The sequence below is a fragment of the Dasypus novemcinctus genome, chromosome 18 (assembly GCF_030445035.2).
Source record: "Dasypus novemcinctus isolate mDasNov1 chromosome 18, mDasNov1.1.hap2, whole genome shotgun sequence".
NCBI lineage: Eukaryota > Metazoa > Chordata > Mammalia > Cingulata > Dasypodidae > Dasypus > Dasypus novemcinctus.
Window position 1 is genome coordinate 66143489 of NC_080690.1, and position 24539 is coordinate 66168027.

General features: G+C 46.6%; 1 protein-coding gene across 1 annotated transcript; it reads left to right on the plus strand.

Annotated features, from left to right (window-relative positions):
- Nucleotides 1-14029: 14029 nt before the first annotated feature.
- On the plus strand, nucleotides 14030-21773 carry LOC101411997 (very-long-chain 3-oxoacyl-CoA reductase-B-like). The gene is made up of 11 exons (XM_058280417.2): nucleotides 14030-14235; nucleotides 14587-14633; nucleotides 16135-16210; nucleotides 16441-16551; nucleotides 16668-16738; nucleotides 19446-19741; nucleotides 19955-20036; nucleotides 20466-20531; nucleotides 20828-20966; nucleotides 21137-21245; nucleotides 21466-21773. Exons 1-11 carry the CDS (start codon nucleotides 14076-14078, stop codon nucleotides 21479-21481), a joined length of 1173 nt encoding a protein of 390 aa, XP_058136400.1. The 5' UTR covers nucleotides 14030-14075; the 3' UTR covers nucleotides 21482-21773.
- Nucleotides 21774-24539: the final 2766 nt, after the last annotated feature.

The window sequence follows — 24539 nt, forward strand, 5'->3', positions numbered from 1 at the left end:
ACACATACCTTTTTATAATAATTAAAACCATAATTAACCACATTGTACTTCTGTTTAATATTATGCTGAAATATTGGTAAATTTATATGCTCTTAAGTATTCATCTGAAACTTTTTACTCATACAACTTTAATTAACAGAGGGTTAAAAAATCCTGTTAATTTTATAACACTTTTAAACACTCTCAACTTATAACGTATTAAATGAACTTAACTATTACTTTAATTTTTCTTTCAGGGTAAAAGAACAAATCTCTTGTAATTAGTTTGAATTTTCAGAATTTGATTTTTAGAAAGCAGGTTTGAACATTATTTTCCTTTAAAAGAGATAGGATCCTTTCTTCCCTAAACACAGGAAATGATGAGGTTAAAGCACAAGAAGCTGTTTTGATAAAACAGACTTTGTATACGGATTATTCAGGATAGAAACTTTCCATAAACTTTCACCAGAACAAACTAATGATTTGAGAGACTTTGAAAAAGGACAAAATTTTTATCTTTGCCTAAACCTTTTAAAAATATATAGACAGACCCATCAAATTTTATTTAACTTTAATCATAAAAAAATTTTTTTTCACGAACCTTCTACACTTTCAGTATCCATTCAGGTTTTGTCCCACACTCTACTCCTTTCTAATATCATTTTATCTTAGGACAAAATCATCTCCTGTTTCCTTAATAAAAACACATTCCATATATTCCACATACTAAGTTACCAGGCAAATTCTTTACAACATATCACTGCCATCAACACTAAACAAGCTTGTTAAAATAATGAACATTTCTTCACTTTAAATACTTAGTAGCATGCAATACCAGAAACAGTCCTCTAGAAGCCAGTTTGCAGAGAAGACTGGCCACCAACAAGTTTTCCTGTTATAAAATTACCTTTTATTATTATTATTAATTCAGTTTTATATATATTTAATAATGACTTTTTAGAATTAGCCATTTAAATAACTTAATTTAAACAATGCTTCATTAAACTTCTTATAATTATTTATAACCATATGGACTATAATTATATTATTTTAAGACAAATTTTACCTTCACAAAACACATTCCCTTACTTAAAGTTACCACAATACCTTCTACAACTTGTCACATGCAAATTAACTTCCAAGAGTTTATGAAAATTAGCCATCCTATTTTAGGACAAAACACACCTTTTAGAAAAAACTTCTTAAATTTCAGTCAGCATTTCCACAAACTTTTAACCTTTAATATTCATTTAAGTTTTACATCTTTCATTTTATCCTGTGAAGAAAAATAAACTATTCATTTCAATCTAGGCAAGAATAACTTTTTATGAAGACTTATAGTAATTTTGTTAATCAAGACTTATAATTTTTATCATTGTAGATATCTTATTAACATTTAAACTTATGTATTAACATAATAAATGTAAGTATTAATATAAGCACTTATTTAATGTTTTGCCATTTGAATAGAGCTCTTTTTAAAATTTTTATTAATTTATATTTACCATCCAGAGGTATCAAAATATACACTGACATTGAACGAACAGACAGACACAAAACAATTACAACACATTAACAGAAACATACAGTTTACAATTAACTCATAATTCTTACTTTCTTGGTATAGCTGCTTTTAAGTTCTCTGTTATATCACATCTTAGATTTTATTTTTAAAGATTTCTTCTGGAATCCATGTTGCCTGTAGCATGCAAAGCTTGTGCTTGGAAACATTTTTATTAGTTATCAGCAATCAGTTAAGATAACTTGAGCAGCATAAATGTAGTTAAGTTCTTATTTAGCAGTTTGGACAGACCGTTAACACACATTTTTGGATTACTACTCTGTAAGACTATACTGAGACTTGAAGTTCCAGAGTAAGCTATAGATTTAAAACTGAAAATTCCTTTTAGACCTTGATAAAAATTTTGTACTAATTTTATTACCTTGGTTAAATAAGCCCAATCAGAATTAGCATGGAAACAAAACAGAACACCAATGTTACCACGTTTTTCTTTTTTTCCAGTGGCTTAACTCTATTAACCCTCAGTAGCCCACAGCTACATTGTCATGTAGACAGCAGGGGGTTTGCAGAGTTGCTGCCAGAGTTGTTTCCTCATCTTAGTTAACACTTTAACAGAGAGCTTTCTTACAAGCCTGCTTTCACTGACAAGGACTTTATTTAGAATTTTTACCTGTTTTAAATCTTTCAATAGTTTAAAAGGTATTAGTTCAAGATGGAACTCAACACCTCCCTGAGGATTATTAGCATCTGATGGAGTTGGTCATAATATAAAAGCTGATAATAATTGCATGGCCTCCGGATCCCCTTGTTGAGATCTGTGCAATAAACAGGGCATTAAAGGTGTTTGAGGAATGGAGTTAGGAACAATTATCTTATTAATATAGTGTCAAGTGTCTGACTGTGAAGGATCTAAGGTGGCAGCAATTTGCTGGCACAAAACCCACAGATAATGGTATAGTTTCTCCCTTTTGACATGCTCTACATAGCGCCCTCATTACCTGTTTCCACTGTTTAAGATTTAAAAGATTCTTTCCTTCTGGGCGAAACCAGTAACAGTTTTTTTGTACTAGAGCAAAAAGTTCAGTTAAATATGATAGCCATGCCCTGAACCTCAACAGACTTCAACACCTACACTCTGATTTATTGGACTTACCCCACTCAGCTAACATGGAGTTGAAGGATGTCAACCACCACACCATGGAGCCTAGAGTGCCTACAACTGAAAGCAGGAGGATTGCATCCAGTATCCATGTGGAATCTAAGCCCCCTCTTGACATAGATGTGCAATGGACACAACCAATCCAATGTCCACAGAGAAAATGTGGCATTGGTGTGGGAAGGGTGGCCATGGTGGCTGCTGGGTGCAGGGAATGGGAGGAAGATATGAGATGTGGAGGCGTTTTTGGGACTTGGAGTTGTCCTGGGTGGGGCTTCATGGACAATTATGGGACATTGTAGATCCTCCCAGGGCCCACTGGATGGAACGTGGAAGAGTGTGGGCTATGATGTGGACCATTGACCATGAGGTGCAGTGATGTTCAGAGATGTACTTACCAAATGCAACAGATGTGTCATGATGATGGGAGAGAGTGTTGCTGTCGGGGGAGTGGGGGGTGGGAGTGGTGGGGTTGAATGGGACTTCATATTTTTTGAATGTAATAATTTTTTAAAAATGAATAAAAAAAAAAAGCAAGCTCCCTGGGTGCCAACCATAAAAAAAAAATATGCAGTTTTCACTGTGACTCTGACAGTTTTTAAAAGAGTTTTCAATACCTGTGAATATTCTTCCAGACATCCCAGTTGATTTCCCCTACCCTGATGCTAGTGGGAAAAAAATCAATTAAAATTCTTACCTTTATTTTCTGACCTGGGTCACCCTATGTTGGACGTCTCAACCTTTCAGGAAGGTTTCCTGTTTCCATGTTCTCAATACGACCATGGAAGAATCTCTGCTGCAGTAACTACTTCGGGCCCCATGTTGGGCTCCAGTTGTCAGAGTGGATGACCCAAATGGTATCAGAAATGAAAGACAAAGAGAGATTGGGATCAGGGGTTCTGAGAGCATTGAGGCCTCAAGCTCATCAGACAACTTTACTGTTTACAAGGGGGTCTTATACACCCCAGTGTACATGCCTAAACACACAAACACTAGCCTACCATGACATTAAGGAACAACCTGTTCTAACTATCAGCATTACCTATAGTCTAAGGAATTTTTTTTAAAGATTTATTTATTTATTTAACTCCCCCCCTCCCCTGGTTGTCTGTTCTCTGTGTCTATTTGCTGCGCCTTGTTTCTTTGTCCGCTTCTGTTGTCATCAGTGGCACAGAAAGTGTGGGCAGCACCATTCCTGGGCAGGCTGCACTTTCTTTCATGCTGGGCGGCTCTCCTTAGGGGTGCACTCCTTGTGATGTGGGGCTTCCCTACACAGGGGACACCCCTGCGTGGCAGGGCACTCCTTGAGCACATCAGCACTGTGCATGGGCAAGCTCCACATGGGTCAAGGAGGCCCGGGGTTTGAACCACAGGCCTCCCATGTGGTAGACAGATGCCCTAACCACTGGGCCAAGTCCGTTTCCCAAGGAATTTTAAAAAATCTTATCTCAAGGTACAAAATCTAAGTGTTCTATACATTACAGAAGGCATGAGCTCATCTTGTCTTTCAGTTTTTAACAGCTTAAACCCATTTGCCTGCAATTCCCAATCACTGCATTCCTTAGGTTGCAAGCATAGTCATGGAGACAGCACCAGCATGGAGACAGCACATCTCTCCTTGAGAGGCCACTGTGCCTCAGTTTCCAACACTTGTGTCCCTTTCATGTCTGGGTGGTGTTCAGCCTTCTTGTGGTGTTTCAACCATACAACATTTTTTCCAGGATCTTTCTGCCTGACCTTTTTTTGCAGCAAAGCCAGGAGTACTGAACCACAGAAGAAACCCACAACCAGCACTCCAGAGAGATGGATTAACTATTTTATTATGCACGGATCCAGAGGAGAGTCAATCTCCAAATTCTGAGCCCTGTTTTTCAGTTTTCATAGGCATACATAGAATTTCAGGTGGGATCACCATAAATTTTGATCATTAGCTAACACATTGCTAGGTGAAATTTTGCAAGCAGCAGGGTTACAGAAGCAGAACACAGCTACAAGGTTGATGGCTGATTTACAGAAGCAGGAGGGGGGGAGTCACTCATTTGATATCTTCCTACTAGGCCATGTTTTCACAGACTGATTTACAGAAACAGGGGGCAGAAGTTATTTATTTGATATTCTCCTGCAAGGCCATGCCCTCACAGGCAAATCCACAGAAACGGGGACAGGAGTGTCATTAGATATTTGTGCAAGGTAATGCTTTTTATTTCTTAAAAATTCCCCCTTTAATGCCCCTATAATTTTTATAGGGCATTATTCGAGTTAAGTGGAGAAATAAGTTAATAAAGCATTCTACAAGACATAAGTACACTATTAAGATTAGTGTCCTTTCACCTACACTCCAGTCTCTGGGAGCTGTAGCTGCCAGTCCATTCCAAACATCAAGCCAAGCAATCTAAAGAGGAGTAGGATCCAAAGAGAACAGGAACCCATCTAGTCAGGTAATGATGATTCTTGGTGGCTCCCGGCAAGCCAGATTTTCAAGGGACAGTTGGGTACAGGGTGAGTTATCCAGTCATCTTGTTTTTCATTGGGGTGTGCCCTTTTAACTTTAGTATGATGAATCCAAGGGCCATTACCTGAAACTTTTAGAGCAATGGGGGTTACAAGGATACCAGTATGTGGGCCTGTCCAGGTAGGTTAGAGAGGCTCTTTTTCAGGTTTTTTTTACTCAAACTAGGCTTCCAGGCAAGTGGATACTGGGTGGATGAGTGGGATTGCATTACAAGACATGACAGTTTTGTGTATTTGGGCTAGGGTTTTTCCCAACTGCTGGATGGTAGAATCCTGGCCAGTTTTTCCTAGGAACCTGAGATTTCCCTTGAAGGTTTGAATAATTGGGGGTGGTTGTTTAAACAGAACTTCAGGAGGTGAAAAGCCTGAGGGTCCAGGGAGTGCAAGCAGGGCTAATGGAGGAGATTTACTCATGGGAGGCCAGTTTTTATTGTTTTTATAGACCTCGGCTAGGGTGGTGTTGAGGGTTTGATTTATGCATGTTACTTTCCCTGAGCTTTGGGGCCTATAGGCTGTGTGGAGTTTTTCCTTAATTCTTAACATTTTGCTAGTTCTTGGACAATGACTGCCATGAGAGCTGGGCCATTGCTGCTGCTTCTGGATAAAGGTATCCAAGGCCAGGGAAAAATTTTTTGGAGCAAAGTTTTAGTTACTTTTTTGTGTTTCACTGTGCGTTGGAAAGGCCTTGACCCAGCTTGAGGAAGTGGTCATTATTACTAATAAGTACCTATACTTTTGAATTGGTTTTATTTCTGTAAAGTCCATTGTTAAGGTTTTAAAAGGGGCAATTCCTGTGTTTTGGATGCCAGCCAGGGTCTGGTACCTTGGAAGGGGTTGTTTATAGCACAGGTTTGGCAATGGCTTCTAACGGTGGTGCAAAGCGAGGTGATCTGGGCAATGTCATAATATTTTTCAAGCAGAGCTCCTAAAGCAGTCTTTTCCAGGAGGGAGTGCTGGTGGTATTGTTGAACCAGCGTATAGGCGACCCCCTTTTGGGATGAAGAACTGGCTATCTAAGAGTAGCCAGTTTCCCTCTGGGGTCTGGTGCCCTCCTTCTCTCTTTGCCCACTTCTGTTCCTCCTGGGTATAGTTTAGTTTTTCAATGTGTTGTTTTGAAATGTACTGGTGAGGCCCTGGCACCAGGTCTTGCAGTTTGAGGGCTTTATCTTAATGTTTTTGGCTGCCTGTCTAGCCATTTTATCAGCTAGTCTTTTTTTTTTTTTTTTAATAACTACACTTGTTTTCTTCTGATGTCCTTGACAATGGATGACGACAATCCAGCTTGGCTTCCAGACCGCCTCCAGTAGTTGAAGGATTTCTTTTTTTATTTTTTATTGCCCCACAGATATGTACAGTAGTGAATGCACACTTAGAGTCAGTATAAATGTTTACTGTTTGCCCGGTGGCCAATTATAGGTTTTGAATTAGTGCCCAGAGTTTTGTTTGCTGTGCAGATTACCTTTTAAGTAGGGGAGCTGCTTTTATTACTTATTTAGCTGTGGTGACTGCATATTTAGTAAGCCTCTTCATTTCTGATAAAACTGCTGCAGTTTGTGAATAGGGTTTGATCTGGGCAAGGAAGGGGCCCATCCTGTAGGTTGGGGCGACTGGTATACACTTTTTGTCATTTCTGTGCAGTTGTGCTCAGGAGTTCCTATTTTAGTCAGAAGGAAACTGGCAGGATTTAGCAAAAGAGGTGGGGGAGTTCTAAAGCTCTGTGGGAGCTGAGTTCAAGTTAATCAAGTCCCTTTTTTTTTTTTTTGAGTCTTGGGTTTCATCCATTTACAAGCAAATAGTGACTGACTGTGGGTAGCTTCCTGCAGGCAGAAAAAAGCATTCTTTAAATCCAGACATGTAAACCAGGCAGCCCCAGGCAGTACTGGCAGCAGCAGGGACTTTCAGGGTGAAGTATCCTTGCCTTTTCGGGGTGGCCTTTCTCAATTGGTTGGGTCTGGAATTTTAAGGCTGCTGCTAATAGGGAGACCTGCTGTTTTGTTTGCTTTTTGCTCCCCCCTCCGCAGTTTGGTTCCAATTGATGAATAATTTATTTGAGACTTTGAGAAGCTGGGAGATGTTTATCTCTGTGAACCCATCTACCTTTAGAGGTTTTAATCTGATGTCTGGCACAGCCTGGGTGAAGAAAGCTGCATTGACCATCCTCTGGCTTTCCGGGGCCTCTGAGTTGAAGGGGGTGTAGATCTTGAAGGCCTCACAGAGTCACTCATAGAAATCTCCTGGAGGTTCTTCAGGCTTTGAGTGATGGAGGCCATTTTGGACATGTTTGTGGCCACCTCGCTCTTCCTGTACCCCTGAGGAGGGCTTCTCGATCCCACTGAAGGGCAGCTGCCCCTGATCTGTGTTAAAGTCCCAGGCCAAGTGGGCTTCCAGTGCCACCTCTCGGGCACATTCCTCTGGCTCAAAGACACCTGCAGGGGCCTGTTCTCACCACCACTTTCCGGCCTCCGTGAGGAGGCAGCATCTCTCTTCTGCATTGAACAGGGTTAGGAGGAGTTGGCAGCAATCATCACAAATGGGGCAGTGGGTTTGGAAAATGGACTCCATGAGGTCAATAAGAGCCCAAGGCTTTTCTGAATATGGAGGGTTGTGGTGCTTCCAGTTTAAAGATCTGCAGTCGTGAAAGGCTGATAAAACAGGCTTGGCCTCCCGGGTTGGACAGTCCCGTCTGCGCTGATCTGGGCTGGGCTCTGTGTTTCATGGAGGGGCATCTGGAGTGCAGGCTGTGTGGACTGAAATCTTCTTGTCAAAGTGGTCTCAGGATCCCTCCTTGGGGAGGCTTTTGGGCCCAGGGAGACTGAAGGTGGAGGAGCCTCTGGGAGATCTGCCTGCGGGGGCTCCAGGGCAGAGAGACACCCTGGAATGACTGGATATATGGTGGGGATGAAGTGTCTTCCTCCAGAGGTCCTTGTAGAATAATAGGCTGTCAAGGTCTGCCCATCTGAGCTATGAGGACCCTGCTCTGACCCTTCATTTGAACACAGAATCTAAACTAAGGGGGCAGGGTTTGGGCAATTTTTAACCAGGAATCAATGTAGGGAAACTGATCAGGGTGGCCGGGGACTTCAGTGGCTGCCTGCCAAACTTCACAAACTTTGGTCACCTCTAGGGTTCTTTCTGAGGACTAATTAACACTAAACTTAGGCCACTGTACTTTGTAGGGTCTGGAGAGTTCTGGGGGACATAAGGATACTATAATCCCCAGAAAAGCCTTTCTTGAAGTTTTTCTTTTTAACATAAAATTTAAGACTGTGAGTTTGGACTGTGATGATCCCATTCCTGAACCAGTGTTGCAGGACAAACAAAAAAGGTGCCCCTCATGAGGCCTCTCAAATGCCCGCCTGCCTGCATCTCTCATGAAACCTTAGGCTCATCTTAGCTAAGGTGTCCATGTAGAGTCCGGATTAGCCATATAAGCCACATGACGTAGCCACAGAGTGCAGGTTGGGACCCACCCGTACTCTGTAATGCAGACTGTGGAGCCACAAACTGCATCAGCAAAGGCAAGCCTCTGCAGTCCCCATTCATTCACTCAATCACTCAGAGGTTACACAGTCCCAACCAAGGAAGTGCCCTATCCTGGAATCTCAAATCTCGAGATTTGGGGAGGTGATCAGTCTCCCCTTCTGTCCAGAGATGGGCCTGACTGGGACTCAGAACCCTGGGGCTTTACCTTTCCAATGTCTCTTGATGTAGTTCAATCCACCTCTCCACTGAGTCAGGCCGAGGTGGAGGACATGGTCCACAGGGATCCTGTCCCCAAAGAAGGCCTCGTCAAGCGGACAGGTGGCACTGCCTTGTTCATGTGGAGATCTCTGCCTGATTGCCCACCAATCCTAAACTGGAGGCTCAAGGGGCCAACATGGTTGGGTATCCCAGCCAGGGGACCAAATGCTGCAGCAAAGCCAGAAGTTCAGAACCATAGAAGGAACCCACAACCGGCACTCCAAACAGGTGGATGAACTATTTTATTATGCGTGGGCCCAGAGGAGAGTCAGTCTCCAAGTTCTGAGCCCTGTTTTTTAGTTTTCATAGGTTTGTACAGGATTTCAGGTGGGATCAGCATAACTTTTGCTCATTGGCTAACGCGTTGCTGGATGAAATTTTGCAGAAGCTGAATGGGGTGCAAGGTTGTGGGCTGATTTACAGAAGTGGGTGGGGGTAGTTACTCATTTGATATCTTCCTACTAAGCCATTTTTTCACAGGCTGATTCACAGAAACTAGGGGCAGGAGTTATTTATTTGATATTCTCCTGCAAGGCCATGCCCTCACAGGCCGATCCTCAGAAACGGGGACAGGATTGGTTGGTTAGATATTTTTGCAATGTTATGCCTTTTATTTCTTAACACTTTGGCTAGATTTATGCTAGAGAAGTGACTCCTATGTCTCTCTAATCCAGCATCTTCCCCGAGGTTCCCATATTTTAATTCTGAGTCAAACAAACCAACACTAAAAAAACAACTTTCATAACCTTGCAGACATTTGATTATGGATTGTATGTTAGATAATATTTTAAAATTCCTATTAATTCTGCAAATTGCAAAATTAACATGGTGGTCATGTAAACAACATACACGTTTTTATTAGTCAATGTTCTCCAGGATACCAGAACCAATAGAATATATATATTTATATATGTGTAAACATTAAGATATTTTATTATTATATGAACTGGCTCATGTGGTCATGGGGATTGGCACATCTGAATTACATATGGCCAGCTGCGAGTTGAAAACTCCATAAAGGTAACTTTGATTCCCCAGGTGAAGCCACTAGTTGGCAACTCCCATGAAGGTGACAGTGAATTCTCCAGGAAAAGCTGGTTGTCTGGATTAGAGACAGACATTCTTTCTGAGTGCTGAAATCATTTCCTCTTTTAGGCCTCCAACTGATTGGATGAGGAGACTCCTTGCCTTTTGAAGACAGTCCTCTTTGTTGATTGTAGATGTAACCAGCCATAGATGTGATCAACTAATTATTTACATCCATAACAGTCAGTCCAGTGCTCACTTGACCAAACAGCTGGACACTATAATCCAGCCAAGTTGATACATGAAATGAACCATCACAGGCTACCCCATGTCAGCTTGGCAGACGTACACATCTCCTTAAAAGATCCTTAATCTTTAAGTAAGGGCAGTAACACAATCATAGTTGAGCTGACATAATTCAAGTGTCCTGCATACTACAGGAAATGCACCAATCCTTACCCAGAAGAGGATGCGAGTTCTTGGCTGATATTCACTCTTATCCTTAATATCCTCTAATTTAAATATTATGACATGAAGTTAGTACAAGTTATGAAAATGGGATAAGAACACAAAGGCATTTCTTTTACGTGCATATATGAACATATTCCTAACAAACCAAGGAATAAATACTCATGGCCATCACAGTCCTCATTTCTACAACTATCCCAAAGTCATAGTTTGTATTTCTAACTAACTTTTTCTACTCCCCATTCCATGTTTCCTTTACCCTCAGTTGGCCGTGCTTCTTTCTCTGGTGGAGTGACCCAAACTTTAATTCATGAATATTCAGGGCCCTTAGTAGTTCTGCCTGGATCAGGTTGTTGCAGTTTTCCTTGACTTTAATCTCAGGGCATGGAAGTACTAAGAGACACCCTAAGGAATCGCCTGGATCTTAGGCAAACTCTACCTCCATTGTGCAGCTGCTGTCCTATTTCCTCTTGATAACTAGGATAAATCACCCCAGCTAGTACAGTAATTCATTTCTTAACCTGTTGATTCAGAGGCGAGAGGAGCCCAAAGTGGCCGGGTGACAGTCTTCACTTCCAGTTCAATATTATTCGTATTCCAATAACTTATATACAACCTAAAATTTCCTCTTTTAAGCACACTCAAATAATTACATTTAATTAATTACAGTTCACAATGTTAATTACACTTTACAATGTTGTGCTACTATCACAATCATCCATTACCAACACCTCTCCTTTACTCCAAACAGAAACTTTGCACGCATGAAACATTAACTCCCCGTTCCCTAACCCTCCCCTACCCTGGTAACCTGTAGTCTAGTTTCAGACACTATGAATTTCCCTACACTAATTATTTCCTATCAGCGATGACAAATTATCCATTTTGAAAAGCACGTACTGTCATGTCTCCAACCAGGGAGTCTTTGGGATTTTTTTGAAGTTTTCCTTTTGGAACAATTTAATACTTACTGAAAAGTTACAAAAGTTTTACAGAGGCACACCTTATAACCCTTCTCCCAGCCTTCCCTAAGATTAGCCTCCTAATGGATATTTATGTATTTATTCCCTCCTCCCTCCCCACCCCCATGTTGTCAGCTCTCTGTGTCCATTCTCTGTGCCTTCTTCTATGCCTGCTTGTCTTCTCTTTAGGCAATAATGGGAATCAATCCTGGGACCTTCTGGAGTGGGAGACAGGTGCTCAATTTTTTGTGCCACCCCAGCTCCCTGGTTTGCTGTGTCTCTCATTGTCTCTCTTCTGTGCCTCTTTTGTTTGTCAATTGCTGCTCCAGCTCTCCACTCAGGGCAGCTTGCCACATGGGCCAGTGCTCCTGCATGGGCCAGCTTGTCTTCACCAGGAGGCACCAGGAATTGAACCCTGGACCTCCCATATGCTGGACAGGAGCACAGTCACTTGAACCACCTCCTCTTCACCTCCTCCTGTGCATTAACATCAGCACCATACCATAAAATACAGAACTTCTTTGCATTTCATTGGTTTTCCCATGAATGGCCTTTTCTGGTGCAGGATTCAGTCCAGGACCCAACCCTGCATGTATTGTTCTCTCCCCTTAGTCTCATGAACTAGTGACAGTTCCTTTGTCTTTCTCTGTGTTTTATGACTTGGCACTTTTTAAGAATATTGACCAATTCTTCTGTAAATGTTTCACACTTTGGGTTTGTTTGAAACTTTCTCATTCTCACATTGAAGTTAAGCAATTTGGTGAAGAATACCTTGGAAGTGGTGAATACTTATGGCATCCTATCGGGGGTACAAGGTATAGATACGCCTCAACATTGAGAAAGTTAACTCGATCACTTAGCTAAGGTGGGGTCTGCCAGGCTTCTTTTCCGTGTCAAGTTACTATTTTTCCCTTTCTGATGAATAAATTTCCCAGGGAGATACTTTGACACTCTTTCGCACTGAGTTTAGGATTCACCAGGAAATCTTGCCTGCAATAACTGTTACTGAAGTATGTGGTCACAGCCTTTTAATTTTTAGCTTTTGTGGTGGCCAATGACACTGTAGTCAAGTGACCTGACCACCTCTGCCTCCCCAACTACCTAGAAATTAAGTTTGTCCGACTATCTGGACAAACAACTTGGTCTGCAGGAAATCCAAACAAAGTTCAGAGCCTGCTGGTCAAGTTTCAAAGTCACCCCTTCCCTCCCCTGTTCCACCAGATGGCCCTGCGGTGCTTTCCCACTGCCCTTTGTCCTGACTACAAATCCCACCCCCCTGCAGACTGGGAATTGAGTTCTTTTCTCTCTCTTCTGCTATAGCTGACTATAAGTAAAAGTATACTTTAGTTCAAATTTTTCTTGGACAGTGACATAAGCCATGTGCATGCCTGGGTCTCTGGATGCTACCCCAAGCCAGTACCCAAACAAGAAGAGAAATAGATAACAATCATCAGGAGGGATTTCATACATTTCTCTCAATAATGATAGAACAAGGAGATGAAATAGGAAGTGTGATGGTTAGCCTATTGTGTGATCTCAGCCAGGCATTGTGCCCAGTGGTTTGATCAAGCACTGGGCTAACTGTGATACGAAGGCATTTATGGGCTTTAGTCACCATTGACTTTACTGCAGTAGTAATTCATAGATAGCTGGTTATAATTATGTCAGTCAGGGAGATTGCCATCAGCAATGAGTGACACTTAACCCAATCAGTTGAATCCCTTAAAAGGGGAAGTGATTCCTGGATTGAGAGAGAATTTCCCAGCTCCTCTTTGGACAGCCACCCTCTCCCAGAACTCGTCAAGCACCTTCACTGGACTTTCCTTGCAGCCCCTGGTTGGGGCCTGCCTGCGGAACCTGGACTTGTGCATCCCCACGACCACATGCGGGGCTCTTATAGAATCACATACTATGGCGTAATATCTCTTGTTCATTCTGTTTCCCTAGAGAACATTGACTAATATAGTAACCAGAATAGAAAGATCTAAACCACATATTCATTCCATCTCAGGAAAGAAAAGTGTGGGGTCAAGGTGGCACCTTGATCTGCAGACTGAAGGTGAAGTTCAGGAGCAGAATCCCCTGGGCTGCTGTGCCCACCGTGCAGCATTGGAGCCAGTGAGAGGCACGTTGATCCTGGGCGTGCAGCAGCCACCAGCTGAGCATCAAAAATGCTCGCACCTCTTTCACTGTGGGGAAAGGTCTCCCAGATCAGGAACCGCATTTCCCAGGGACTCGCTGTGGCCAATGCCATGTGGATGGAAAAGACTCAGGGGCTTCCAGGTTAGTGATTTCTGCACAGGCTCCTCCCTTTACCTGGATGAGCGCAGGGCTTGGGGCTCAGGCCCTCAGGAGGTGGGTCCTGGTGCACTGCGTGGAGCAGGGCCTCACACCTTCTCCCTAGCCCTGGAATTGCTTGCATTCACGTCAATGGGTCACTGACCTCAGATCCCAAACAACAGATGCGCTGAGGTCAGCTTCCAAACAAAGGGCATGTGTGGGTGCTTGGGCCCAACCCGGAGAGGGCAGCAGGGGAGCCAGGCAGGGCCTCGAGGGGCGGGGGAGGGGGCCGGGCTTGGGTGGGGCTCGGGCGGGGCGGCGGGAAGGTCGCCTGTGATTGGCCGGGGCCAAGGCACCCTGGTCCTCGGGGGTGGACACTCAGGCCCCAGGCACTGCCTGGCCTGGACGCTGGGGTGGTGGCTGGGCCGCGATGGAGTCGGGGTGGGACGTGCTGCGCGCGCTGGGGACCGTGGCCGCCGCGTGGCTGCTGCTGCGCGCGGCGTGGGGGGTGGGCCGCGCCGTCTACGTCTACCTGCTGCCCCCGGTGCGCCGCGGCGACCCGTGGCTCCGGTCGCAGGGAGCCTGGGCAGGTGAGAGGGCTCCACCCTGTGCGGGTCGTGGGACCCTGGGAAGCAAGAGGTGAATGATGGGGCGGCCAGGGAGGGCAGAGGAGGCAGGAGGTCCCTGAGGCGGTCCAGGAGAGCAGGTGACAGAGACCCAGGCGGACGACGAGGAGTAGACAGAGGGAAGGGGGTGAGGCCAGCAAAGGGGGAGGTGATTCCCAGGAGCCGCGATCCCAGGAAAGGTGCAAGAGGCAACTGTGAGGGGAGAGGAGGGGTCAGCGGGGGAAGGATCTGGAATCGGCTGAGGAAGGCCTGGGGCCAAGTCCTGTGCAGGCTGCAGACGCACCTCCTCCCCGCTCCTTCTCTTCTTGTCCCCAGTGGTGACAGGAGCCACTGCTGGCATTGGCAAGGCTTACGCACATGAGGTGAGCAGGGGCATGAGGTGTGGTGCATGGGTGTGGGCAGGAGCTTCTCAGACCTGCTTGCCTGTAGCCCGTCAACTGAGCCTTGTGTGATCTAGTCTGCGGCATCCCCTCCTCCAGGAAGCCTTCCATCTGCCTACCCCGAACCTTGAGTCAAGTGTTCACAGTGCCCCTCTACTGTTTCTATCCTTCCATATCAACACCCTGATTCATGCATTCAAATCGTTTTTATTGACCTCCCTCTATGTGTCAGGCACCATTCCAGGCACTGGAGATGCAGCCGTGAACAAAATAAGTTAAAGGAAATGAAAGCACCTACCCTCATGAGGTTATGTTCCAAGGGGAGACAGCTAGACAGGTGTAAAGAGATACCTAAATAAAATCGCTGACATGCTGAGGATACCTTCTGTGGCACCCACTGGACATTGTGCCCCATGAGGGGAGGGTTGTGGCTGTGCTGATCCCAAGGATGAGCCTGGGGACTGTTTGCTAGTGACAGGGTGACCTGAAGTCCCACAGCATCAGTGTCTCATGCAGGGGGCAGTGAAGAAGTTTGGACAAAACCTGCCTCCAAAGCTGATGGACACTAGGTCCACATGGCACATTTCCCTCAGGTATGCAGCTTAGGAGAGGCAGGCAGGCCCCAAATGCCGACCACCCCCCAGCAAGTGTCCCGCATTCCCCACATATTTGCTCACTCTTCTCTTTGAAGGGGAAAGGCATTGGAGGCAGAGGGGTGGCATGTGCAAGGGCCGTGAGGCAGGAAATTCCAAGGGGTGTCTGTGGGGCTCAATGAACTACCTGCTGTGCTTGGATTTTCTTAGAGGGCTCTGGGCAGGAGACTGAGCAGGCGTCAGGCCACACAGGGACTAGGGGGCTGGGTGAGGCCTGTGGCTTGACCAGAGGGTCATGGGGAGCCCAGGCAGTTTCTAAGCAGGAGAGAAGCAGGGAGGTTTGTTCTTTAAAATGATCCTTCTGGCTACAGAGTAGAGAATGAACGGGAGGGGACAAGACTGGGAAATGGCACCAAACGGGACCTGGGGTGGGGACCCAGGAAGAGGTGAGGTGCTGAAGAGAGTCAGTCATGGCCACTCAGTGTCCTCAGCACCACCAGCAAAACCAGGAGGTGCTCAGTAAAGATATTTTGGAAGAATGTCTGAGGGAAGGAAGGAGGATGACCGATGGGCTCTGCATCACTGAGAAGAGGAGCTGGAGGCCATCCTAGGCCCCCACGGCCCTTGCTCTGGCCGTGCTTCCCCTCCAGCTCCTGTACATCCCGCACTGCCCCAGTGCACCTGACCCCACGCTGCCCTCTCAATGCCAGCAGGGCCTTGGCACGGGCTCCTCCCTCTCCCCGTTTGCTTCTCCGGAACTTGCTGCATGAGGGCAGGCCTCTGGGTCCTCTTCATTCTGTCTGAATCCAGGACAATGTGCAGCACAGTCAGGGCACAGTCAATGTTGTTTAAATTGTTGAGTACAAGAATGAGGGAAGGAATCCCTGCAGCTTGCCCGGAGAGGCCTGAACATCGTGCTCATCAGTAGAAACCTGAGCAAGTTGGAGCAAGAAGCTGAGGAGATAGGTGAGCTCCAGGGCAGTGGCTGGGGCAGCGGGGGGGACTGGCAGGGGAGGGAGCGAGGGCTGGGGGGTCTCAGGCCCAGGGCAGTGTCTGGGACTTGGGGAGGCTGGGGGTGGAGAATGGGCAGAGGCAGCACCTGGACTGGGGTCCTGGGCAGGTGTCCACAGCAGGGCAGGGCTGCGGCAGGTGGGACTGGCCTCCAGCGAGGGCCTGGCCCCAACCCCGCCTCCCAGAGCAGCGTCACGGAAGGACCACACGAGTCCTCCAGGCCGACTTCACCGGGGGCTTGGAGATCTACGAGGCCATTGAGGCAGAGCTGCAGGAGCTGGACATTGGAGTTCTGGGTATGGCCCCAGCCCAGCTCAGCTGCCCCCATGCCCTCTGGTGGTCTCCCTCCCTGCCCCTCCTGGCTCCCTGAGACTGTTGGCCTGACAGGAACCATCCGTTCCCTGTTACTTAGTGAACAACGTGGCTATGATGTACTTTGGCAATAGGAGGATGAAACTGCTGGATGCTGAGGACCCAGCGAAGGTAAGAGGGTGAACCAGGAGGCGCCACTAAGTGCTGGCTGGGGGGGGGTCCTCAGTCTCTGTACTGCCCTCTCGTGGACAACCAGCATAATGCACTGACTGGGAAGGAAGTCCTCTGCTGCCTTCTTCTAGAGGTTGTTTTAACAGCTACAAATCAGGGATGTCTACAATGTGAACATGGTCTTTTTAGTGAGGCACTTTTCCCAGTGCCCAACACATACAACTGTGCGAGTTGGGCCTGTTTCTGCCCTTTTCTATTCGTGGTGCTCACGCCATGAATCGACTTACCTGGGCAAGCCAGGGGCTGCTGTTGGGGTGTGTGGATTTATAGGTTTCTATTTGGACCATCCTTGATATCACAGCTGCTTTTCTTGAGTCACTCTACACACATGTTCACTTTTCCAATGGGACTTACATGGCAGCTCACAGCTCCTTTTCATCTGCTGTTACCTTTTGTCAGATGCCATGTTATTTCCTTTAGTTTCTGTTGATATCAAATTTAGGGTTTTTTTTTCTTTAATCAGGGCTTGGTGAAAAAAATGGTATATCCCGTTTCATTCCATTTTCTCGTCCCTGCAGCAGGATTCTCCACATCAGCGCTCTTGGCACTTTGGGCTGGGTACATCTTTGTGGGGGCTGGTCCTGTGCTTTGTAGGATGCTGAGCCGCACCCTTGGGATCTGCCCACTAGAAGCCTGTAGCATCCCACTCTACAATTGTGACAACCATAACCATTGCCACCTGTCCCCGGGGCAAAAGTCACCCCCATTAAGAAGGACCGCCCCTTCAATTTTTAAAAGTATAACCTCATCACTTTAAACGATATGTCTGTAGCACTCATCCTTAGTTGTCAGTTTTAGCCAGTCTCTAGTGACTATTTCTCTTTCACATAAACCTCTGCCTCCCCTCCCCACTCGAGCACACACTCTCCAGACCTGCCATCCCCAGCATATTTTAGAGATGTGAACAAAGTCACATTACTGGAAATATGAAAACACTGCTCACAGCTGTGCCATGTGGTGGACGGTGATGACTTCCCTTTTATTGAAGAATGCTTTATTCTCCCTGAACTTAGTAATTGCCTTGAGTTTTCATCTACTTTGGTTTCTTTGTCCTTTGTGCTACTTCAATTTCCAAATATAAGCTGAAAATATTTTTTAAAAACCACTCAACCACATTAGTATTGGAGAGGATGAAGAGAGAGGAATACACATTCACTTTGTGGGAATGTAGAATGGTGCAGCCACTGTGGAGGACTGTCGGGCAGTTCCTAAGGAAGTTGAAGTTTTGTTTTTTTTTTTAAGGAGGTACTGGGGATTCATCCATGACCTCGTACATGCAAAGCAGGTGCTCAACAACTGAGATACACCCATTCCCCTGGAACATTTTTTTGGAAGTTTAATATAGACTTGCCCTGTGACCCGACATTACCCCTGCTAGGTATATACCCAGAGGAACTGAGAGCAGTGACAAACAGATCACCACAACAGCATTCATAGTGGCATTGTTCACAATCAGCAAAAGATGGAAAAAACCCACATTTCCATCAACTGATGAATGGGTAAACAAATTGTGGTGTATACACACAATGGAATAGTATGCAGCTGTGAGAAGAAATGAAGCCGTGAAGCATATGACAATATGGATGAACCTGGAGGGCATTAGCTTGAGTGAAGCAAGCCAGACACAAAAGGACAAATACAGAATGATTGCGCTATTATGAATTAAATATGTTGTGTAAACTCATGAAGTTAATAAGTAGAATATGGGTCACCAGAAAATGGAATGAGGTTAGAAAATGGCAAGCTGGGTTAATCTGTGTAGAATTGGTAAAAGGATTTTTTTTATTAATCTTTGTAAATGAATAGAAATGGTGAAAACACATCATAGTGTTTGTACCTAGCAGTGCAAGTCTGAGGGTATGACAGTGCTTGAAAGGGAAAGTTTAAGGTCATGTATATTATGGCAAAATACAAGGAGGTACATTATGGACAGTATGTATGGTAATAGTTTAATAATCTTGCACTAAGCTCTTTTTACAAAGGAAATGTGCTAAGCAAAAGAAGCTAATCAAAAGGTACATAGATGTTTGGCTCATCTATGCAAAATATAAATACAAATAAATTAGACAGAAACAGAGGAGCAGCCATGTGTGACAGGGGAAGCATAGGGAGCTTGAGAGCAGACTATTAAGAGGTAGAACTTTTTTCTGTTTATTTACTTAGTTATTTGTTATTATTATTATTAATGGACTATTATCCACACTGAAAAGAAACGAAGTGCTGGGACGTGCCTCTATGTGGATGAACTTTGAAACATTATGCTGAGGGCAAAAAGCCAGATGCAAAAAGACAAATATTGTCTGATTTCCCACATGTAAAATGTTGGGAATAAGCAAATTCATAGAGACAGAAAGTAGAAGAGAGGTTCCAAAGGGCTGGAGGGAGGAGAGAGTGGGGAGTTATTGTTTCATGGGTTCAGAGTTTTGGTTTCCGATGCTGAAAATGTTCCACAGGTGGATAGTGGTGACGGCTCATAACATTGGGAATGAACTTGATGGCACAGAATCGCAAACTCAAGAGTGGCTGAAAAGATCATTTTCATGTTATGGATGTCTTAACTCAATAGAAAGTAATCGAAGTAATAAAAGTCGGTGGGAGCTGTGGCAGGACAGGGGCAGGGCTGCCCTGACGGCTCCTCTCCCCGCAGGCGCTGGCGGATATCGTGAACTGCAACGTGCTGTCCGTGGCGCAGGTGAGCTGGGCTGGGAGGGGCTGGGCTGGGGGCGGCGTGGTGCCACCAGAGTGGTGGTTCAGGGCCCCTAGCACTGTGCTGGCACGAGTGTTCCCCGGAGAACGTTCCTCGAGGGGAAGAAGGGGTGGGAGGGACGCTGAGGAGAAGGGCGCGGGCGTCGAGGGAGCAGGTGAGAGGATGGAAAGGAGAGCCGCGGCCTCACCAGCTTCTCTCCAGATGACCCGCATCGTCCTGCCCCAGATGGTCGCCAGGTGGGAACCAGCCTCTTTGTCTTCTGTCTGAAAACTCCAGCCGTCCCCCTCTCCCACCTCACCTCCCTCCACCCCAGGCCTTGTCCATTCTCCAGCTGCCCCACCCATGTGCCCACCTCTTCCTGTTGGAAGCTCTTCCCTGTCCCTCCAGCGTCTCAGGTTTGGGGGGGAGTCACAGGGTCCTCTCCTGCCCCCACCTGCTTCCTCCTACAGGGGCAGAGGCGTAATCATCAACATCTCCTCAGAGGCTGAAAATAGGCCCTTTCCCTTCCTCGCAGCTTACGCTGCCACCAAGGTATGGAGACCCCCAGTCCAGGCCAGGGCTCTGCTGCCGAGCCTGGGCCCCTCCCCTGGCACGTGCCCGGGCATTGCAGGTCCTGGTGGGCAAGTCCTGCGGAGGGGGCGCCAGGCGACCCCTGAGTCTTCGGCCAGCAAACACCTGGGGGTTAGAAGGAGCCAGGGAAGCAAGAGGCTGGCCCTGCCAATGGCACAGTGGGTGCCTGGGGACCACGGGGCGTCCAGCAGACCGAGGCCTTTGGGGCCGAAGGCGGAGGGAGGCCGTGAGGCCGACTGGAGCCACGGAGTGTTCTAGGCCCAGGGCAGAGCTGCAGGAGTGTTGCTGGCCCAGGGGCTGGAGGAGGGGTGGGCGCAGGGCCCCACAGGGGTGGGATGCTGCGCAGGGAGGGCCCTCGATCCCGGCCCCCTCCCCATCCTTCTTCTACAGGCCTTCGTGGGAAGCTTCTCGAGGGCGGTGGGAGCCGAGTACCTCTCCCAGGGCGTCACGGTGCAGGTGCCTGACAGCGGGGGCGGGGCCCTTAGGGCTGTGGCTGGGGTGGGGGGAGTCCAAGGGGGCTCCCAGAGGGGGTGGGGAGCTTAGAGACCTGGAGGCGCAGATGGGCGGGTCTGGGCTGGGGGCGCCGAGGGGTGGGGCTGGAGAGGACAGAGGCCCCGCGGGGTTAGAGCCTGAAGCCTCCGCAGCTCAGTCCTGCTGGGGGCAGAGTGTCGGATTCTGGGCGCGGGGCGGGGCTTCGGGGAGGGCCCGGGGGGCGCGGGGGGTACAGCGCTTTACCCGCCTCCTTCCCGCAGACTGTGAGCCCCTGTTTAGTCGCCACCAACATGACCAAGCACCTGAACCTCGGGCTGCTGCTGAAGGACCCCCGAGACCTCGCTCGGGAGCCTGGGCCTCTCCTCGCACACCTCTGGGTGCCTGAGCCAGGCTGTGCAGGTGCCTCCAGGGGCAAAGGCAGAGGTTGATGGGGCGTTCCGTGGTGAAGGCCACTGGGTCCCAGAAGGGGAAGACGCCCTGACGAGGCGAGGTCCCTGCCCTGGGATGGGGATGGGGGTGGAGAGGGCAGAAGGCAGGGGGTGCCTGATCCCTGTGTGGCTCTTTCCCAGCATTTCCTGCTGAGTTTCTCGCTGCTCAGTCAATGGACAATAAAGGTTACATCTCTGGTTTTGTCACTGTCTGGACTAACGAGAAGAAAAGAGGATTGAGGAGCGTTTGGTAGGCGTGGCTGCCTGTCTGTCCCCGCCCCTCTCTCCATCGTGGGGCTGGAGTAGAAGCACGGTGGACCCTGAACGCCCGGGCATTCAGTAGAAGGGTGGCACCTCAAATCTCTGGTGGAAAATGGAGTCCCAGCCCCCGCCCCACGGCTCCCTCTTCTCTTTGCTCATTGTTTTTGCTTATTGTCTGTTTTGTTTGTTTGTTTGTTTGTTTGTTTTAGGAGACATTGGAACTGATCCCAGCACCTCCCTTGTGGAAGGCAGATACCCAACTACCTGAGTCACTTCCGCCCCCCGAGGTGGCATTTTTAATATGTACTACTGAGACAACTATAGAGCCACTTGGAGAAAAGCAAAAAAAATTTTAATGTATAAAATTATACTGGTGATGATTGCACAAGTTTGTGAATATAAAAAACACCACTGACTTATACAATTCAAACAAGTGAATTTTATCTATATAATTGGCATATAATTATATATAATTATATGACAATTACATCTCAATAAAGATGAGTGAAGAAAATAAGATGCTCCTGTTTTCATTGGCTGGGCTGCCGAAACGCAATATAACAGAAAAGTGTTGGCTTTTACAATGGAGCTTAATTAGCTTAGCCAGGACAATGTCCATTCGAGGTGAGCCTGGACTCCTCTGGCACATGGTTGAGTTTCCCTTCCCTTGTCAGCCTCTGGCTCTCGTGGGTTTCTTGCTCAGCTCCTGGGGCTTTCTCTCTGTGTTCATCTGTTTACAAGGGACTGCACTAGGAGGATGGAGACCCACCCTGGGCCATGCCCAGCAGCCTAATCAGAATGCCCCACCTGGTCCAGGCTCTTACCCACAGCAATGGACCACTTTGAAGAACATGATTTCCTGGATACACAGTCTCAAAGCACCACAGCAACATTCTGAATGGTCTGTGTCCCTCCCTCTCCAGAAGCGGGGAAAGACATGGGACTCTGGGGCAGTACATTCCAGAACCATCAGATAAACCTCTGACATCAAGTCTTTGCCATTGGCCGCCATGCCCATTGCATAGCAGGGAACAGAAAGCACCACCCTCCAGCAGTTAAGCATCCTGAGAAAGTGGCAGCTGCCTGGCCAGAGACATCCAGTAGCTGAGTTCCTGGGTCGGGGACCCTCACCAGTCATAGATGGAGAAGGTTTTCTGTTGTATCAAACACACCCTCACTGACCGTGTGCTGTTCCAAGCTGAGTTCACGAATACACTCAAGGACCGGGCCTTGGAGAAGGTCACAGTGCAGATGGAGCCCACAGAAGCCCCAAGAGGCACCCAGTTAGGTGGTTGCCATGACCTTGCACTTCCACCAGCCTGGCCCCTGCTCCATGCAGGTGGAGCAGCCCAAGGAGACACCACAGCTGTGGCCTGTGCATCGTGCTGCAAAGTGGAGCTCACGGTCAAGGACTGCAACCTCGCTAGTGGGGAGAATGAGGACTACATGTGTGGGAAGATCTGGAAGTTCCTTCAGCTGATGGCATCAAAGAAAGTCCTGAGGCTGGACTTCAGAGCAGCCTGGATGAGGCATGGGGTGAGGTGGAGAAGGAGGAAACTTTCAGTTGGACTACCACCCAGACGCTTGAAGAGGCTGGGGGCAGTACTGTGAGGCTCGTGGAAGAGCACCTAGTGGGAGGTTGGGCAGCGAGCCTGCTAAGAGTACCATACCTTGCCCTGGCTAGGGTGGCGTGACGTCCTGTTGTGCCCCCTGCTGCTTCTGGACTCAGCGACAGTGCAGGTGACAGCCAGACACTTGGAGCAGCTGCCAGGGATGTCACCTTGTCAACTGTGGGCCAAGGATGCTAAAAGGACAGCCCGGACAGGCTCTCCTGCTACCCCTGTCCATCAACACTTCCCAGGAGCCATACCTTGCTCCTGAACTCAGTAGAGACCCTTTTGTCAGCCTCTGAATTAAAAAACAATTAGGAGTCATGGAGGCTTCCTTTTTTAAGATGCCCCTGGCTCAGAACACGAGAGTGTCTTTTTTTTTTTTTTTTTTTTTTTCAGTAGGGAAGATCTTAGCTTCTTGCCAAACTTACTGCCTTATCTGTTCAGGAAGGGACATCAGCAATGGATAAAATTTTCTCGCCTTTAGAAGAAAAGAAGGAAAAAACCAGGATGGAATCAAAATATACAGTGTAATAACATATAATCTAGGTGAAAAGTATATGGAGCTAAGGTGACCTTGGATTCTTGAAATGAGGATAAAGGTATTGATTAGCCTTTAGTAAATAAAATATGAATATTATAATTTTAGACAAACCACTAAGGAATAGAAACAAAATGTATACCTTCTACATTACCAGATGCAAAATATAGTATGATAAATAATACAGAAGGAGGAAACAAAATATAAAATAGAGAAGACAAAAAGGAACCTCTAAATTAGGTAGTAGAATTTAAACACAAATATATCAGTCATCACATTAAATATAAATGAACCATATGTTTCATGTAAAGACAAAGTTTATTTTCAGACAATGGTGGAACCAAGGAATTAAAGATGCATTGCTTTCAAGAGACATATAAAATAAATAAATGGCAGAAAAAACAGGAGGGGAGTGGATATGACTCAATCAGTTGAGTGCCTGCTTCCCACATGGGAGGTCCCGGGTTCCGTTCCCAGTGCCATTTGGGGACAAAAATTGAAGAATGAGCAAACGGGTGAGGGAATCAACTCAGGGGAGCTGATGTGGCTCATTTGTTGAGTGTAGCCTTCCCACTTATAAGGTCCCCACGTTCAGTCCCCGGCAGTAGAATTAAATGAAACTGAATGGAATCAAATCGAATCGAATCGAATCGAACAGAATAGAACAGAACAGAACAGAACAGAACAGAAAGAATAGTCTAGGAAAAAAAGTGATTTCTGAGACATAACAACTAAAAGCAAATTGGAACTTATTTGAATTCACTTAAACAAACCAACTCTAAAAAGACAACCTTGAGAAAATTGGGGCCTTTGATTATGCATTGGGTATTAGATAATATTAGGAATTCCTATTAATTCTGCAAGGTGTCAGAGAAGCATGGTGGTCATGGAAAGAATATATGTTTCTGAAAGTGTTTTCAGAAAGACAGAATCTACAGGATATATATTTACATATCTATGTAAATATTAGGATAATATCATTATAGGAATTGGCTCATGTGACCATGAGGATTGGCAAGTCTGAATTCCATAGGGCAGGCTACAAGTTAGGAAATCAATGAAGGTGACTTTGAATTCTCCAGGGGAAGAGACAAGTTTGGAATTGCGATGAAAATGATCATGAAGGGAAGCA